We start from the raw sequence: 19,404 nt of genomic DNA, 5'->3' as shown, positions 1-19,404 counted from the left end.
AACCTGGGTCGGCTTTTTTTAACAGCGTCTCAGCTGACGCTGGGTAAAAGAAAGCACTGCAAAGGCTGGTGTGCGCGAGCGTCTTAAGATGCGGTTGGAGTCTCGCCCAGCCCGTGCGCTGGCTTTGGCAGTGCTTTCGTTTTCCCTGTCTAAGCTGAGGCGCTGTTTCTAGCAAGCCAGTCCTGGTTGCAGGTGGAGGTCGCATGAGAAAGTACCGAGCAAAACACCATCTGCATATCCTAGAACATTCGAGATTTCTGTGTTTCTTCTGCATCTGCTCTCCCTTGATCTACCCACTTTGGGGGGGGGGGGGGGGGCGGCATTGAAGCGGTCGCTCCTAGCAGCCCGTCTTGAAGGCCTATTTACCAAATAAGCGGGGGACTTATTTTGTTACTGCATCTTGGGGTTAGATACGCCAGGAGCTTATCCAGCCTTGTCTAGCCCCAACAAATATCAACAGAAAAAGTCTCCCCGCAGTCAAGATAGCATTGGGAGAGAAGAAATGGAAAGGGCGGGCGAGAAGGATTTTCCTACCTTGGGTTAAAACGTTTTGCTGCACGGTGCGCGGGTCACTTATAGTCAAAGATAAGGAGGCAGTCACTCCCTGGGGAGATTGTTAGCGTTCTTGGCCCCTCAAACACCTCGTCTGACAAATCCGTTCGACTAGCTACAAGGTAAGCTGGCTTACGAATGCTTTAAACAAGTCCACCTTGAGCATTTCGACCTACATTTTCAGTTAATGCTAGTGGCTCTGTTCAGATAGCATAATGCAATCGAGTACAGGCATGTTTACTGTTTTGTAATTTTTTTACATTTGCTCCTCAACATCTGTAGGAAACACACACACACATATATATATATATATATATATATATATATATATATATATATATATATATATATATATATATATATAGATATATATATAAGACAATATTCGAAGGCAGGAAAATTGTTTGGGGGAGGGGAGTGCGCAGAATGGCATATTTAATTTTTTGAAGTTTTCGTTTATGTCATGGTTGATGATACCTACTAAAACTAAGATATAAAAAAAATTCAAAAATTTGGCGCTCATAACAGATCATGGGAAATATTGATTTAAATAAGTGCAGCATTGCGATTGTTATATGGCTCGGTTAGAAATGCGCAAACATGGCTCATTTGACGTTTTGTCACTTAATTTTGAGCCATTATTTAAAAAATAAATAAATAGAAATATAATTTATATCACATATTCCTATTAGAATGTTCTTTGCAGGGGTGTATAAATCATTGCGTTTTCTAAGAAACCTAAATTTTTGTGACGATCCAAATTTATATTAAAGCACACAGTTAAGCAACTTCAAGAAGCAAATAAAAGAAAACTATCTTCGATTTTGTAAAAATTTGTAGTGATAGTTTTCACAGCATACTCTTCACTTCATTCGTAAAGAACCTGTTTGCATCATTTTGTTTCCGTCGAAGCTGCAGTCCTACAAAGTGTACCTTCCCCGCCGGAATGTTAGCCAATGGCAGAGACAAGAATATCTTCTGATTTCGTGTATTTTACTACTAGATATTTTTCTTAGTCCAACATTAGTGTATTGGGCTCAAGTTTAAAGTAGTTATTCTAATTAAAACGATGCCTGCGTTAATCGTCTTTTGCATTTATTTAACCAAAAAGCCTGTTTTGCCCTTTAAAATTACAAGTTCTTGGAGCTTTAGCCGACTTTTTTCAACTTGTAATCGCTGCTAATAATTTGTTTCAGAAACAAGTAGAAGATTAACAGTGGTACAGAATATATGCAAATATTTATAACTATATTCGCAGTAAAGTGGGAATGTCTGAGCTACCAAGGTTGTTAAACTGCTATTCATGACGGTAGTAAGTTCTGCTGACAAAGATAAACCTGTTACTTTACTGGCATACATTTACTCAGGCGACCGTTAAAACTCCTTTTATATATATATATATATATATATATATATATATATATATATATATATATATATATATATATATATATATAAAGGAGTTAGGTTTTTAAAGTGGCTCTTTATTCTATATATATATATATATATATATATATATATATATATATATATTTGCACTGTCTTTAAACCAGACTGACGAATTCCACTAAGCACTCCGAGTGTGGAAACGAGCGAATGCATGAACGAATCGTCACTGTGTCACGGGCCCAGCGTTCTGGGAGGAGATTTTGTAAGCCTTTTGTGGAGCATGTCCACATCCGGCTCTCTGATTGACTTAGATTAGGCACGTGGCAGCGAGCTCTTCTTGAAGCAGCACACAAAACAGGGCTGAGTTTATCCCGGCAATACAGTGGATAATCACGTTGTCGGTGTATTTAAAGGATGGCCTTCTGCCGATGCGAAAGCTGTTTTCTCGCCTTGCATCGTTCGACGTGATGGGTCGAAAAGCAAAGCAACGCCGCTAGGCTTTACGAACCACACCACCACCACCCGTGAAAACAATTTTGGAGGCATACGGTTTCAAAAGCATTCGTTATAGCCCTGTCTCCTCGTGCACGCAGTTTTCAGAGAGACGTGCTATCGCTGTGACTGGCGGGCGCACCTCTGCTAATTAACACTTTCGTCAATATACTATCGTCCGCGGGAGCCAGCGGAGGCTTTAAAAGCGAAAGGCCGCGAGCCTTAAAACCGACGCGCGCAATACTAGCGTCACCAACCTAATTAGCGCAAGGTTAGAAAGGTGGCAGTTCACATAGGCAAACTGTCGGTTTTCCCCCTCCTGAACCTGAAGGGGAGCATTACCAGAGACGAAATGGGCTGTAGGGCACACATTGTCATCGCCTGTTTTCTCCTGGTGCGATTTTCTTTTTGGAGGTACTGATTGCCACATGGTTAGACTTGCTCTCTGGGTTCCTTCATAGATAAGCTAATAACGCATTATCTTTCCTTCTTTCTCTCCTTTTATGCTCTCGAGAGGTCGCGGAATCTCGTGATCGTCAGACAAGACAACACGCACGCTGTGATCATAAACCTATGAAGTGGTTGCCAGTCCCGCTTAGGTGTGTCCTGAGAGAACGTCTTCAGCCATGGCAGCGGCTTACAGCGTCTGTAGTGTATTCTGTGCTATCTTAGGAAACACAAACATAAAATGTCAAAGCAGATAAATTATCGCATTGTACAAGATCTGGATGTCAATTCTCCCAAGAGGATCGGGCGAAATCCTCCAGTTCGGAGTATTTTGCTACATTCGGAGGTGCCGACTTTCTCGCACTCGCTAAAATTTTTGAAGCACATATGGGTGCTTCGTGGAATTCGTCATTCTGGTTTAAAGAGGGAGAAAAGACGGACTCCCCGAGAAATCCTTTTGTCAACGCAGGCAACTAGAGCGCTCGATATCTTAACTCATTATTTTTTTCTTTCAATTTCACTAAAATAGATAAATACAAATATTTTTAATCCTGACAGACGTCTCACTGAAAGCCTGTCAATGAAGTCGCAAGTTTAGCTTGGTCAGCCGGACGTACAGCCCTCTTGAATAGCAGTGTAACAAGCTTGGGCTCAAAGATTCCCATTTCAACGTGTATATATGTACTATAAATATTCGCATATAATTTTCACCGTTGTACTTCCTTTCTACTAATTTCTGTAAACATATGTTGTAGTAGCGATAACATTTGCTTTCGTCCCGTTTTCGTGGAAAACGCTCAGCTAGAGCTCATAAAACTTGTGATTTTAAAAGGTAAAACAAGCGTATTGGTTACATTAATAAAAGGAAAGGGAACATAGATATTGTTTTATTTATAAAAGACTTGAACCTGAGCCCAATACCCGAACACAACACAAAAATATGTACAATAGAAGAAATACACGGAATCGAAAGATAATCTCATGTGGTATTTGGCAAAAAAGCCGGCGTAGCAACAAAGTGATGCAACATGTTTTCTTTTTTTTTAATAAACACAGGAGTATGGTGGAAAACTATCACTATAAGTTTCAAGAAAATTCAAAATGTTTCTTTCATTGACCCTTGAATAGTTTGAACTTTGTGATTAAAAACAAGTTTAGAGCGACATAAAAATTTAAGTTTTTGAGATAAAGCAATATACAATTCGAGAGAACGTTTCGATCAGAATATATTAAATAAGTTTTAATGTTGTAACTATATCATTGTTTAGATAACGGCGTATAAATCTAGTGATAAAGCGTCAAAGGAGACATGTTTGCGCATTTTTGACTCAAAATATAAAATCTTTACAATGATGTACATATTTAAATTTATAGTTCTCATGATCGATTAGAAGTGCGAAATATTTGAGTTTTTTGTTTATATTTCTAGTTTGCATAGTAGGTGTTACCAAATAAAACACAAATGAAAACTTCAGAGATCGAATATGCCGCTTTGGTGCACTCAAAGTTTGTGTTATCTTTAAATATTGTGTTTTCCACAAACTCTTTTTAATGACGTTTTCTACACATGCTGAGCAGTAATATATAAATAAATTAACAAAAAAATTGTCTGAACTTGTATGCATGATCTTATCTGAGCAGAGCATAATGTAACACAGAGCGTACACTAATAGCAAGTTTCAGAATAGCGTACGCAAAGGAACAGCTTTGTCGCAATGCGCCAATTGAAAACGTGGTTTTGGCTTGGTGCATACAGTGGTGACGAAGTTTTTTTTTCTGCGTACGCTATCCTAAAACATGCTAGACTTTCACCGCATCGTCCAGTTTTCCAAAGTGCAGGTAGGACACTGTTGTGTTTTGAATATTTATCAATTATGTAATTGATAATATCAACGTTTGCATAAAATATTCTCGGGTGATTGACTATTATTTCCTGAAGTAGGGTCGGACAGAAATCAAAATAACATTGGAAGGGTCCGCTCGGTGACTCGTTCGCCTGAATTCAGGAGCATGCTTTAATTCGGCGGGATTACGTGACAGCCTAAGAAATTGTCAATTATTTCAACGTGTTGCAAATGGGAGTGAAAACACTTGGGAATGAATTAACACCTTATGTTAGAAATTGTTTACTAATGGTCAATTATAACGAATTAGGACACAAAATTAAAAGGGGAAAACAATATCAATATTTAGTTTGTCATTTAATTCAAAATATATGAATATAATCAATTACGAAAATAAGAAAGCTATGGTATATTGAAAGGTTATTGCCAAATCGCCTGCTTTTCAAAAGCGGTTTGCTTTTAAAACGCAGACACGCCGAATTATTGAGTACGCCACTATTGTCTGATTCCTTCTACACAAGAGCAGAGTAAAACTAGAGAAAATGCAGAAGAAAACATTAGGTTTATTATCAGTAAATTTGAAACAAAGTTTTATTGCTTCAAGTCAAATCAAGTTGAATGCTTCTTTCAACGTCAGCACCATTGGCATTCTCAAAAAAGATAGCTTGGGTCAAAGAAATTTTCTTTATTATAAATAAAACTACACAGTAATACGCGGATCAAATATGTACGGATCAAATATACGAATAAAACAACACACCACTCAATATACTAGCAAATATTTAACGCACACCCCCCCCCCCCCCCCGCCCCCCGCCCTTGATGGACACCTTCAAATACCCCTTTTCTACCGCAGGGTAATATTGTGAGCCTACCTGTTATCTTTCGTACTCTGTCCCAATTAGTGAAAAAAGTGTCCATGCTCTTTGGAGACGTTGAGAGCAACCCCGGCCCTGTCACCTTGACGGATATTATGACCAGGCTGGATGCTATGTGTTCTGAACTCAAAGAAATTAATATAAGCCAGCACACCACAGCGAATGAATTCTACTTCATTTAAACCAGCCTAAATATCAAAATAATGAATGAAAAAATTGATAACTGTGCCGCAAAAGTATAACTCGTGGAAACCAATCTACATGTCCTCAAGGACAAATGCGAGGACTTGGTGAACCGCAGCCGTCAGAAACGCCTTTAAAATGTTTGGAATGTAAAAAACTAGGCCACGAAGAAAATGATACTATCGAAGCAAGGATAACAGAATATCTAATAGAACATCGCCAGCAGCAGCCAGTGGTTTCGATAGAACTCAGCAAGATTTACTCTGGCAAGACACGTCTAGAGATATTGAAACGTTCACATTTTCGTGATAAAGTAAACATCCTGAAAAACTGCCACAAACTCAGAGAATCAACATTTAAATTAACAAAGACCTTTCTAAAAGAAAACGTGCAAAAAATCTGAAAGGCTGGGACGATAGAAACAAAACAAGATAGCTATAGAAAAGATCACTCTGCTACTTGACAAAGTTAAAATAAATGATGACTTCTACAAATGGAAGAAATGAAAGAGTTACGTCGTACCATTGCCCAAAAATATTTCCCCAGAATGGCGGGGCCCGAATGTTGTTGCTAACAAAAACCCAGCGAAGATATGAAATGTAAATGCAAAAAGCCTGCTGGATAAAATAGAAAAACTTGAAGCAATTGTACTGACTCATTATTGCGTTTTTCGGGGATCTGACAGAAAGGAAGCAGACCTGGGACACGTGCATGAATAAACAAACAACATTTAATTATGAAAGTTAGACGAAAGTGAAAAGAAAGCGAAATAAACCAAAAGCACCGTATGGAGATCTCATAACTCGATAGTGAAAGCAACTTTGTAAAGAAACAAATACACGCTCACTCATTATGACGGTCCGTTGGGACCCATAAGGTTGACTCTCTCATGCTGGGGTTATGTCGGAGCCTGGGACTTGAGCTGGGGTCGTTATGATTCCCTTCTGCGGGGCCGAGGCTGGACTTGAGCTGGGATGGTCATGCTTCCCTGGTGCGGTGACAAGGCTTGACTTCAAGGAGAGAACAGGCAACCTTTTCTGTCCTGTTCCTGTGACTTGAGATAGGATGTTAGAAACAAGCCCAGCCTTGGTCCCACACCAGGGAAGCATAACCCCTCCAGCTCCAGTCCCAGGCTCCAACAACCCCCCCCCCCCCTCCCCCTTCCCCCCCCCTCCCCCCCCCCCCCCCCCCTCCGTGAGTGTAGGGGCTCCAACGGACCGTCGTGATCGATGACACTGTATTAGTTTCTTTATGGAGTGCCTTGCCTTGTTAGATCTGCGTACGATATTTTTAGTTTATTCAGCTTTTTTTTCACATTCTTTCAGCTTTCACAATGAAATGTCTTCTTTCTTCATGCACGTGTCTTAAGTCTGCCTCTATTCTCTTGCACCCCCGGAGGCACCTGACGCTCACAAACCAAACGTTGCGATAATAACGGAAACCCGTCTTCCTGAGAACATTCATAATTACGCAATCAACTTACCAGGCTAGTGTAGTATGAGGAAAGATATGCAATCATGTGGCGGCGGCGTAGCTATTCTTTACATAAAGTTTTGAAATGAAAAGCGATGACAAATGTTGTAAACATTGAGTCATCAATGTATGAACGTTACATTATTACAATTTGTATATTGCAGCCATTTACAGACCGAACAAAAGGGGATTTTTAAAGCTTGCACTCTTATATGTTTACGAACATTCAACCAGATGATTAAATAATCATGACAGGAGACTTTAACATCCCCGGAATGGTCTGGTCTAACGAGTAAAGCAACATTCCCTGAATAGCACTAACCCCTTTTGTGTCCTTCGCTTTGATTATCTGTCAATACAGATTGTCTCCGGTGCCGCCCGTACCCAAAATTCTTCACAAGGTGTCCCCGATCTAATATCTGTGAGCGATTACTCCATAAAGAAGCTAGACGTAGACATCACTGACGGCATATCTGATAATGATATGGTGGCAGCATCACTTAAACAGGACTCTATGCCAAAAAGGAACTCTGAGATTACTCATGTTGTCGACTACAATCGGGATAACAATCTGCCTATCCCTGATTATTTGGATTTCCAATTTGGCCCTTTTCATACAATATTTCTGCGGCCAGAGACCAGTACAAACGACCACTAGAATTCTTTCAAGTTTGTGATTTACTACTCTATAAACACCGATATTCCAACAAAAATACAAATAAGAACAAAACATAACCCATAGGAAATGCGTAATATTATTCATGAAGGGAAAACTAATCAACATGAAAAAAGAAAACAAAGTTGAAAAAGCAAAACCATAAAACAGCAAAATACAAATCTCAATAAAGAACTCAGGTACAAAGTAAAAACAGCAAACCAAAGGTTTCACAAACAAAACATATTTTTTAATTAAAAAAAACTGAACCAGGAAAATTTTGGAGATACATCGACCCAGGTGCAAAAATAAGTCACAAGAAGCAACAGAAGGTAGTACGGAATAAGCTAACAACGTCTACGACTACTTTTTTTTCTTCACGCAAGATAAAAAGATTTCCCACCGGTACACAAAGTTTTCGCTGCGCAGTGTAAATAAGATAACAATATATAAACCAGACATACTCGACCTTCTCGATCTTCACACACAAAAAAATGCTCTGGACCAGATAAAATTACACACATGTGTCTGAAGAGATATTCCAAATGGGCTTCAAGATACACATATCACTAATATTTTGTAAGTCACTTGAGGAATCTAAGATTCTACTTGACTGGAAGAGAGCTAAAATAATGTGTACAAATAAGGCGATCAACTTGTACACCATACTCTAGATTAATCTCCTTAACATCGACTTGTTGCAAATTATTAGTAGAGTGCATTAACGTATATAACTTCTATTATCAAAGAAAACAGTACCTTATGCACCCCCCAGCGTGGTTTCCGATCGCCTTATCGACCGTCACGCAGTTACTCTAAAGATTGCACGATTTTTTTTAGTTATCAATCGCAGGGGTCAGGTGAAAGTAGTTTTTAGATAATTCAAAAGCTTTTGACAGTCTTCCACACTAAGCTTCTTTTTCAAACTGACCAAGATCCTAGGCGAAGGTCAACTTGTTGATTGAATGAAAGACAATCTGACTGGGGGATCTCAATATGTAGATATTAGAGATGACTATTATACTAAGAATCATGTGTGTTCTGGCGTTCCTCAGGACTAAGTACTTTCTCCGCTTCTTTTACTGCTCTATATCAACGACATAACAAAAGGCATAGACGTAAATATTAAATTGTTTGCTGACGACTGTAAAAATTGATCTAAAATAGCAAATCCATCAAAGAAATAAATGTTCAAAGTACGTTAAATAAATCTTTAGAATGGTGTGACGACTGGTAAATGCTTTGTTAACACAAATAAAACCGTTACCGTGACATAAAATTGTGGCCCATAATGCATTACAACTGTAGACGTAGATATTGGGACAGTTGTAACAAACCCAACATTTGCAAGCCTCTATCCAATATTATGTTTCGACGTTACAAATACACCTAAGATTGCATTCCAAAATGCTCACACATCTCTTATTTAGGTACATGTTAAACTTAGAAGTACTCCGGCTGCAAGGCATATAATGGATATGATGTACAATATGAATCTATCAGAATGTCAACAAAATAACCTTAAGACTTCAATTCAGAAAGAAGGATATAATATATCAATTGATCCGATGGTTAATCCCACAAATCGTGGATTGCTTCTTACGTCCACTCAAACTCAGAAACTAAAGATGTTTAAGGCTGTAGACATAAAGTTCAATAAAACTTCGTTAGAAAATATTAAAAAAAACTTAAAACGTTTTTTTTTTTACCAATTTTTTGGGGATTTAACAGCCCATTAGCAGCCACCGCCCTACCACTTGTCAAAGGGCCTTAACGGGAGCCGCAATGGCTGGAGCTGTGAAAGGTGTTGCGAAAATTGCTGGCTAGGGTGTTAGGATAATTGGTAAAAAGACTAATAAAGTCACCACTAAGTTCTATGGATATTATTGAGATATTAAAACAGAAACCGCAATTTAGTGGTTTATTTTGGAAAAAAATATGTTGCCTAAGCAAGTTTGGTGTGATAAATAATGATTTTTCCATCCTCTGGAACTTATTGGGCTTACGATAAGGCTGTGATGGCGCAGGCGAGCTGGTGAAGATTTACTATTTTCTTGAACCACCTGAGACTGGGTGGAGAGCTAGACGAGCCAGAAGTGGTAGGGACAGGAACAGAAAGACAGAAGGCATCGTCTCAGACCAGCACAGGTAGAAGTGGATTCTTTTGATGCTGTCCCATCGCTTGTAGTCTTTGTGATGCCTGAAGTTCTCTCCCAGCAGTAAAAACCAGTCTCTCAATTGCGTTGCGAATGTCCCGAATTCTTTGGCTTGCTTCGTCTCTGTAAGTTTTGGAAACCTTCTTGGTGAACTACTAAATTCCCAAAGTTGACATGAATTTAAAAAGCCCAGGGTCAACGAACGTCTTTCGTAGGCCTATACCGAAATATGACACTTCGGCGTCCATTTCCGCCAGCCGACGTCCTAACATGTCCAGGATGGCGACTGCTTCAAAAAGCAGTGACGTTGGCGACGATGACGTTGCTGATGTACATAAAAATGGGACTAAACCGGCTTCGGGTTCGATTAACGATAAGACTGTGTCGCCGAGGCGAGCTGGTGTAGATTCACTACTTTCTTGAATGATCTAGAGTATATTGCATTCTTTGAAAGTTTTTGCCTCCCCCCTGCTAAAGAAGTACAAAAGTATTTTAGAACACGTAATAAAGACATACTCTACAATTAATCACGAATTCAAAGTATAAACTCCTTTTTATGTAATTATTATTGTATTCACTATATTCTAAATCGTGTAGAAGGTAAAACACAACGTGATATTATACAAAAGTTTTTATCAGATCCAGAACATAATCTTACTAATAAATGGAAGAAGAACTTGAGAAGAAAGTATACCCATTCAGAAGATCCTTTCATTATTATCAAAATGTAATGGGAATTCTAACCTTCACTAAAATTGTCTGTTCAGCAACTGATAAGTTTTCTTCACGTAACTGGTTTGACGTTAAGTGTTTTACTCGTTGATGCAGGTGAAAAATCACTGAATGTGCATAAAAAAGAATCATATAAACTTTCTTGCAAATTTAATAAAGAACTTCTGCACCTATACAAAACAAACGAAATTTCGAAAGTTGAGATTATAAACAGAGGAAATGATTTCATAAAGTCAGCAAAATATTTTGCTAAGAAAAATATATGAAAAAAATAAAAAAAACTGAATGAGTATATATTTACTCCTAAATAAATGCAATGAACTTAAAACATTTATTGCGATCCAGAAAGTTGGCACTCTGGAATAAATGATCATTAAAAGAAAGTCTATGTAAAAAAAAGAGGTTAAAGAGTTTGCTGAGAAAAGAGAACATACGAAATTTAAACGAATTAGAAACGAATTTGAAAGAGGTACACTAATCTTTCAAGGAATAGGTGGTTAATCATTGTCAAGGTTAATCAATGGCAAGCAGATCTTGTTGAATTCAAAGGTTTTTATTTATTTATTTTTTTATTCTCTTACCCACAGCGCCAGATGGCATTACAGTGGAGGGGCTAGAGCCAACCTGGCTCATGCCTGGCACAAGCTTGCGCCAAACTGTCCCAAGTATGAGCCGGGGAAGTGTGCTGCTAGGGAAGTATTTAAATACAAATACAGCCTAATGGGGGGTAGTGAAAGTGGTGTATACATTTCTAGGTGCGTATTTGTTTCGCAAAACATATTTGTACGTTTTTTTTCTAGATTTATAAATATATTCTAACTTGTATATGTATATTCTCTAAATATGCATGGGACAAAGGACAAAACAGGTGAATATATAACAGAGGCATTCCTTCAAGTATTTAAGTCAGAGAAAACACCCCACAATAAACGAACAGATCAAGAACTAGAGTTTTATAATAGTAAGGTACTGAGACTGCTTCAAGTTAAAGGAATTACAGTTTTTAGTAGTTATTCAGGCCTTAAGGCTTCTGTTTTTTTGAAAAGTAGAAAAGAGCATTAAAGGAGAATTAGAAAAGGCTCAGAATCCGCGAAGTCTGAACCTTTCCTTTAACTATAAAGTCGTTAAAAACTATATTACATCCTATCATGGATCTATTAAAATGACTCCTACCGAAGCCTCATTAAAAAAAGAATGAAGAGGCTGTCAGAAAAATTTGTATCCTCCATTGAAACGTAATAAAAAATCAAAATTCAAAGTTGGTGTTACTGTGAGATTACGTAAATATAAATAGTTTTTTTGAAAACGGCTGCAAACAATATACAATCGAAGTTTTTTCGATTAAAGAAAGTTATAAGCAACGGTGTTCCGATTTACCGTCTACTTGACATGAAGAAAGAGGACATGCTGGGGACGATTTATGAACAGGACATGGTGAAAAAGGTTCCTAATGTGTGATTTTCATATATATTTTTATGTTATTTCTAAAAGGTCATTTTGAAGGTCGGAGGAATGGACGATGGGCCAGAATCAGAATGATCTATACTACTCACATCCTACCTTTCTTAGAGCACATTCCCAGGAAAAACGCTCATTTAAACGGCGTAGCAGCAGATACCGGGGGCTAAAAAAATATAGCGGATTTGCCAAACGCCGCTCATCCATTGTAACCTAGAGTCTGCTTGCGGTATCTTATTAGCAGGCGACCGTGCACATATTTGCAACTTTTTTTTTGTGCCGAGTGTTTTTGAGATTGCCCGCCTATGATATCTTTGCATTAGATGATGGCATGTATAAATAAATAATTGAATATAAATAAAAAAAATCGTGCTGTTAAACTGACTCCAACTAGATTTAGAAATTATTAATAACAATTCTAGTTTATTTATTTATTTAGAACTACAACATTCTCAGGATTTTTGGTGGCGCGATACGAGTGAAATAAACAAAATAACAACGGCTTCAAAATAACAACTCTCCAACACATGGCAGTGCCTTTACAATGCAGAAACGAGGAATCCTGTGTGTGTACAATTGAACGGCGTAGGCACGAAGAACCACGTACAAATGGAACACTAAATGAACATCAGTAGGAAACAAGAACAAAGTAAAAAAAGTATTAAAAAGCACTATTTGATTTTCAGGGCGCAAATGAAGGCATGATACACAAAATCAATTCGACTAAAGTAAATTACAAGTATACTCATCTAGAGGATTAACAAAACATTAAGCTTAGCAGGAATTAACGTTTCTTCCGGTAGTATCTTTTATTCGGTGACCTTTTTCCCCAGATATGAATGATTTAGAAAGTTTCCTGCAATTAAACTCAGCAAAAGTTTTGGTGTTCTATGTTTGAATTCGTATTTGGGGGCATCAAAGTGATGTATTTAATGGTTTCATTAATTCTTACATTGCCGGAACTTAAAGAGGTCCTGACGCCCCAAAGGTCGTATTTTTTATTGCCTGAAACGGTGCAAAATTTAATCATACGCAAAAAAAAAAAATGACGCAACGCAAGAAAAAAATATATATATATTCACGCCCGCGCGCGCCTTTTTATTTTTGGCGTTTTTCTCTTCCGCTCCTCATCTCTTCGCTTCTTTTGATTTGTGACGTCAAATATCATAAAGTTTGGAAGCTTCGTAGGCAACAGTTCTAGAGCATTTAATACCGGCATTTGTAAAACATGTTCTTTTAACGCACTTGCGAACGCACTACGGCCCTTCTTTTTCAAATACTGAAAATCGGAGTCCGGTGTGATGTCGCCTCCTGGCTTTTAGCCTCCCTCAAAGAACATTGCGGCGCTCGACGCATGTAGCAGAGGATGATCGGTGAGTCGGGGAATCCGACGAAGTGGTCTTTCTTAGGTGCCCGACGACCTCTCAGGCTTCGAAACGGAAGTCGTCACACGGTCAAGACAACTGGGTTGGGTGCATGTGCAGCCCAGTTTCGGTTGTGACTCTGCCGGGGCAGCCTTTCACGCAGAGCCGGCGGGACATGGCCCCACGCGTCGCTCACAAGAGTCCACTGTGCGCTTTCTTTGACATCACACCGTTTCAATGAATTTGAGATAGCTAAAAGGGCCCTAAAATAAGTTCCCCCTCGAAAGTCAAGCGACGTCTGCTCGCACCGATGGGCGGCAAGGCACGCACGGAGGAAAACACTTGTTTCGAGTCGCGGCATAAACGGGGGTTCGGAGTGGAGGCGTGAAAGAAACTTGACTCGCAGGACAGCTCAATATTTGACGTCAGTGCACTGGCGCGGATCGCGCGGGAACTTCAAATTTCAATTTTTTATGGTAATTTTCAGGCACCGTTTTCAATCATTTTAAATAACAACAACAACAACAAAAAAAAAGAAGGATTCTGACGTGTGAGTGCCCCTTTAAGTTGAATATAATTTCAACTTACTTCGCGTTTTTGTTGTAATATAAGGAAACCTGCTGGGGGATTCCGGATTGGCTGAGACTGAATTGTGAAGGCTCTTTTGTTGTTCAAACTAAAACGAAGTGCTTTTTCTGCACTTTTTTCCGTAAATATTTATTTTGTGCTCTGTGGAATCCCATTAAATGCAACGTATCTAAAAACTCAACAATAATACGCCATTTTGTAATGGTCATTAAGTTGTCTAAGACGCAAACTAAAACATTTGGCGGCGCCTTACGTGCTATATCGTTTACGTGGGCATTCCATCGTTAATCATTGAAAATATAAACTCCTAATTTTTTATGGGCGTGCGGTGGGAGGGTCAAGTAGGACAAATTAACGGTTTAGTATGATGACGGTTTAACGGTTTAGTATGCGGTGAGCATGCCGCTTACCATGCTGCTTAGGATGCTACTTGACATATAACTGAACTTCTCTCCCGCAGATCAACAGTAGTGTAAGCCTAAAAAAAACAAAAATCATAAAACTAGATGCGTTGGAAAGACAAATTTTCACCGCTAAATTTAGTGTTTTTGAGACACAAGCTTTTTGATATAGCCGATAAATACATTGACAGGCTTCGCAAGCTGATGCTTTGGTGGCTGAAAACGAGCTCCTTGTCGTTCTCTAACACACTCCGTGTTGACCGCGTTCTGATTGTTGAGAACAATGTTTCTCTCATGTGAGATAACTCATATTTTGTAACTATCTACCAGCTGCAACTTTGGCTTTTAACTTTTGCGTTTATATTAGCGCAATACCGTCAACGTAGACGAGTGCATTCACCGTTAAATGGCAGATCAGGAAAAGGGTGAACCATATGTATCTAGCTATATTTTTCGACAACATGCTCTGACATTTATTTTAAATGTGTTCGTGTCTCACAACGAGGAAAAAGAAAACAATTGGAAAGAACGACACACTTTGTCTTATCTTACCGGCTTAAGGCTTAATAGGTCAGGTGTCATGTTAAGTTCAGTTGACGTGTCTTGTCCTAATGCGTGTTGTTTGTCACATTTTGTTTCGACCGTATTGTCTGATCGCATTTAAAATGTTAAAATCTTCGCTTATTTCAAAACCTTTTTTACTTTAAAGCTTTGGACAGGAAAGCAGTTTTAACAAAGTGCTAAATGTTTAGTATAAGTCTGGTGAAATTCAATGTCTATTGACAATCCTAAATAAGACCAACGACGAGTCGATTAGCAAGAATCAAAAATAAACTTAGGAGTTTTAAAGTTTGGTGTTAAATAGGCACTCAAATGTGAGTTACTTTATCGCTTTCAAAGCCGAAATGGTGTCGGTGCCGGGGCTGTTGGAATTTCGGGCCCGGACTAAACCAGTTGCTTCTCGCTTTATTTTGCCCTTGCTTTCGGTGTGTCGTTTTACGTAAAAGCCTTACTTGACTTAGACACAGTCCTCTATTTTCTTATTTTTTATGTTTGCAGCATGTCTTTTGGTTACTTTACACGAGTCCTTGGACAACTCGTGAACCCTTAAATTGCGTGAATTGATCCTTAGGCTCTCCACCGCGAGCTTTCGCTCCACATGCTCTGACCGGCCGGAAATGAGTCTCTAAGGCCCCTGGTCGACATTTAATAGTCAGGAGCGCCGTCGAAGAGCTGTCTTCAACCATGGCGGCGCCCACCTTCGCGGCCGCCGACTACGTGGTACTCGTCGGGTTCCTCCTGCTGTCCATGTCTATCGGCGTGTACTTCGCCTGGGCCGACCGCCGTCGACAGTCCAACAGAATCTTCCTGACGGCCAACAAGCAGCTTGGGTGGTTTCCTGTCTCGGTCTCTATGATGGCTAGTTTTCTATCTTCCAACGGAATTCTGGGCCTTCCCGCCGAAGTGTTCCTGCACGGTTCTACACTCTGGATTGGCACGCTGTCATCAACAATCGCCATATTGCTCGCGGCCGTTTTCTTCATGCCCATGTACTACAAGATGGATATAACTAGTATCAACGAGGTGAGTTGCCCGTTCGTCTCCCTACTGTATTGATGAAGTGTTAAGAATTATGAACTGACGCTCGTGCTCTTCGCAATGGAGATCGCGGATTTTCAGTATTGTGAGTCGGGCACTGATTTCACCTCCTGGCTTAAGGCTGCAATATTTATCAATCGCTAACACTTTATCAGTCATATATTACTACCACCGTCACCACTGGACCTAATTAATAGTAGGAAACCAGCATTTCATCCTTTAAGAAGCGGTAAGCCACCAGCATATTGCGTTTAGTGCCCGGCTTTTATTACGATAAATAAGATTTTAAAAAAGCTGGAGACACCAATATGTCATTGACGTGATCGAATCGCATTGTTACTATGTTGTTTCTGAAGAGAGTAAGGAAGTAGAGATGGATAATTAAAGGAAGAAGAACATCAAAGACGTATTCGTCCGTCAGGGTTTCTCGATTGCCCATGCGTCTGCAACACATCATAAAAGCTCCAATTGTGTTCATCAGAAAAACAAGTTCGTTGGCGAAAGCCCTTTTTTGTTCAATCCACATTCCAGAAAAAAATTAAAAAATCAAAAGCGAGTTTGACGAAACTCGTTGGCCAAGACCGCCAAAAAGTCTTTCTTGAATTTTTCCAGTATTTACGCTGTAGCTTCCTGGTATCCGCGTCAATGACCAACTAACGTATGATGTATAAATGAACTAAACTTTCAGGCATTTATTTGCATATAAATGTATACCTAGAAATAAAATATTTATGCGTTTTTACTACGTAATTTAGAAAAAAAAGGAACGCAGCAGGCGAGTATTGACCAACATGAAATAGTTGATTTTTACACGAAATAACAGACATATATTGGACGAAGCACAGAAGAGGACACCTTTTATGAATCATGTGTTTTGTGTTCTGTGCTATAAGTTTACTCTTTCGTGGGTAAATGAACCTTACGAACACTCGTTTTTTAATACCATAATTGTTATAAATTTAACGGCACAGCTTCTGGTTGCAGAAAACAGCTGCCTACCCAATGAAAAAATATTGCACATAACCCTCTCTTTTAACTTGTTATGGACAAAATATAACACCAGCAAACTGTTTTTTTACGGGGAAACTGTGCAAAATATTTCACTTTTCCCGATAAAGTTTTCTCCTTACCTGAAAGTGAAAATTAGTACACGTCAAAATGCTTTGAAACAAACAATTCTTAAAGGACACATATTCACTGATGTGAAAATGTCGCTAGGGCACGCAAAAATGACTTGTGAGAAATATCAAACTTATAGTTATTCACATTTAATAACCGACAACACGTGTTCTCTTTAAGCGGCACGAACATGATATGCAATGTCATCATTTTCGCTTGTAAATTTATGTATGAAAATTGCGGAGTCAAAATATGTATTGGTTATTGCTATTCCAGTATCTGGTGCTCAGATTCAAGTCAGCCGCGGTCAAGAATGTTGCGTGTGGCATCTTCATACTCTGCATGGTAAACCTGTCTTTTTTATATCCGGTTGTTTTTATTTAAGAGTGCTGCCTATCTCACAAGAAGATTATAACGGGTTGAGTGGTATACTGTAAAATAACACGATTAAAAAAACACTATAACATGGGCAAAAAACTTTAAGTTACGAAATTCAGAACATCAAGGAAGCATACATTTGAGAACTAAACTAGACGCGCTATACAATTTCCTACAAAAGTTTAGTGAGAACGGAATATACACGAAGAAAATATATCATTCCATAACTAAACGAGGAGCGCTTAAAAAGTGCTGCAAAATTTTAATGAGAACGGAAGATATATGAAGAAAATACATTATTCATTAACTAAACGAGGAGCGCAACATACATTTCTAAATTCATGATCGATTGTTACGCGAGGAGTACCGCTCCAATTTTCTACCGCTTAAAGAAGAATAAACAAAATAGAAAAACAAAGATTACGATACATAACTGCAACTGTCGATAATCTCTGATTTTATTTTGTAGAATATACGCCAGAAAATGTAATGTAATTCTCACTATCAATTTTATAATGACCCTAAATCATTTGAAATACGAATCTTAGTCTGTAAATGCAATTTACTTTCATCAGTGGTGTAAGCCTGACTGTCATAAGTCGAAAGTAAGGAGAATGCCTAAAGCATTCTCCTTACTTTCGACTGTATGTTATGCGTGTTGTCAGCGCTACCAGGGGAAAAATTTGGCCACTAAATACTAGGTAAATTAAAATTTGAGAGCAAACATTGCTGTAGTGTCTGTCTTTATATCTTGAGTTAAATATTCTCTAACATTTCCCAGCCCTGAAAAAGTTAAACTAGGAGGCTTGTAGGCTGCTCATCGAATGCGCGAAGTGTTACTAAAAAGTGCCTCGCAAATCATCTCTCCAAGGCGAATATCATCTATCCCCAAAAGCGTTATAATTTTATCGTAAAGGACGGCTGCGCCCCGTCCTCTTAAATCTCTGTCTTTACAAAAAAATACAATAAAACATAATGCGTCTGAAAAAAGTACTTAAGGTAGGAGATTTTAACCCTGTTTCCAATAAAATATGATTTTAGGGCAATACGCACAAGGTGCTCAAGCTCTAAGGCATTCTTTACGACACCCGGACAGCTGTCATTCACTATTTCGAGCAAACACTTCTATGTTCTTGTTGCTCAAACTTTTCTCCCTTCAACTAATCCAAGACGTGAAATTGTTCCTTGATGATTGCCGTATCATAGACCAGTTTCACTTTTTTTTCTTATTTACTCTCTTGACATCAGCGATGTCACAAAGGTGTTTACAAATTTCGCGGACTCTCAGCGAAAAATCCTCGTTCACATTTATTTTTGAACCCTTCAGTTTAAAAAAAAAAAAAAAAATATATATATATATATGTTGGCAAAGCGTTGGGGGTGGGGGGGTTATTTGCGATAACTGATTAGTTTAAAAATGATTGGCCAGGAGGTGTCTATTATTACTCGTACGATTTATATATGTCAAAACGCCACATTGAAGTGCAAACACAGTATCCATTTGAGGAAGTCATTCTTACAATTGAAAAAGTTAGCAAGAAACCATGATTCAAATAGTGTACATGTCAACAGCGTGTGCTGGCATACAAGTGGAGATAAAAAAGATGGCGTCCTTTATTATTTGGGCGTATTAACCTAGCACATATATTAAGGTAAAGAATCTTGATTTGACTAGTCTTTTGCAGATAAAGCTGAT

At 38.6% G+C, this 19,404-nt stretch overlaps 1 protein-coding gene across 2 annotated transcripts in view; it reads left to right on the top strand.

Annotated features, from left to right (window-relative positions):
* The first annotated feature begins 452 nt into the window (after positions 1–452).
* LOC8039173 (sodium-coupled monocarboxylate transporter 2) overlaps positions 453–19,404 on the top strand; it is a 59,763-nt gene continuing 40,811 nt past the window's right edge. The window contains exons 1-4 of one of the 2 annotated variants that reach the window (XM_029982029.4): positions 453–674; positions 11,389–11,556; positions 15,745–16,196; positions 17,607–17,675. In XM_029982029.4, coding sequence (XP_029837889.2) covers positions 15,858–16,196; positions 17,607–17,675 — 408 coding nt within the window. In that variant the 5' untranslated portion in view covers positions 453–674; positions 11,389–11,556; positions 15,745–15,857. Of the gene's footprint in view, positions 675–11,388; positions 11,557–15,744; positions 16,197–17,606; positions 17,676–19,404 lie in introns of those variants that run through there. The other variant, XM_040223512.1, reaches the window with a different exon arrangement.

Source organism: Ixodes scapularis, unplaced genomic scaffold (genome assembly GCF_016920785.2).
Source record: "Ixodes scapularis isolate PalLabHiFi unplaced genomic scaffold, ASM1692078v2 PGA_scaffold2__306_contigs__length_199485367, whole genome shotgun sequence".
Taxonomy (NCBI): domain Eukaryota; kingdom Metazoa; phylum Arthropoda; class Arachnida; order Ixodida; family Ixodidae; genus Ixodes; species Ixodes scapularis.
The sequence above is the reverse complement of the archived record's forward strand: the minus strand, read 5'-3'. Positions and strand labels throughout refer to the sequence as shown.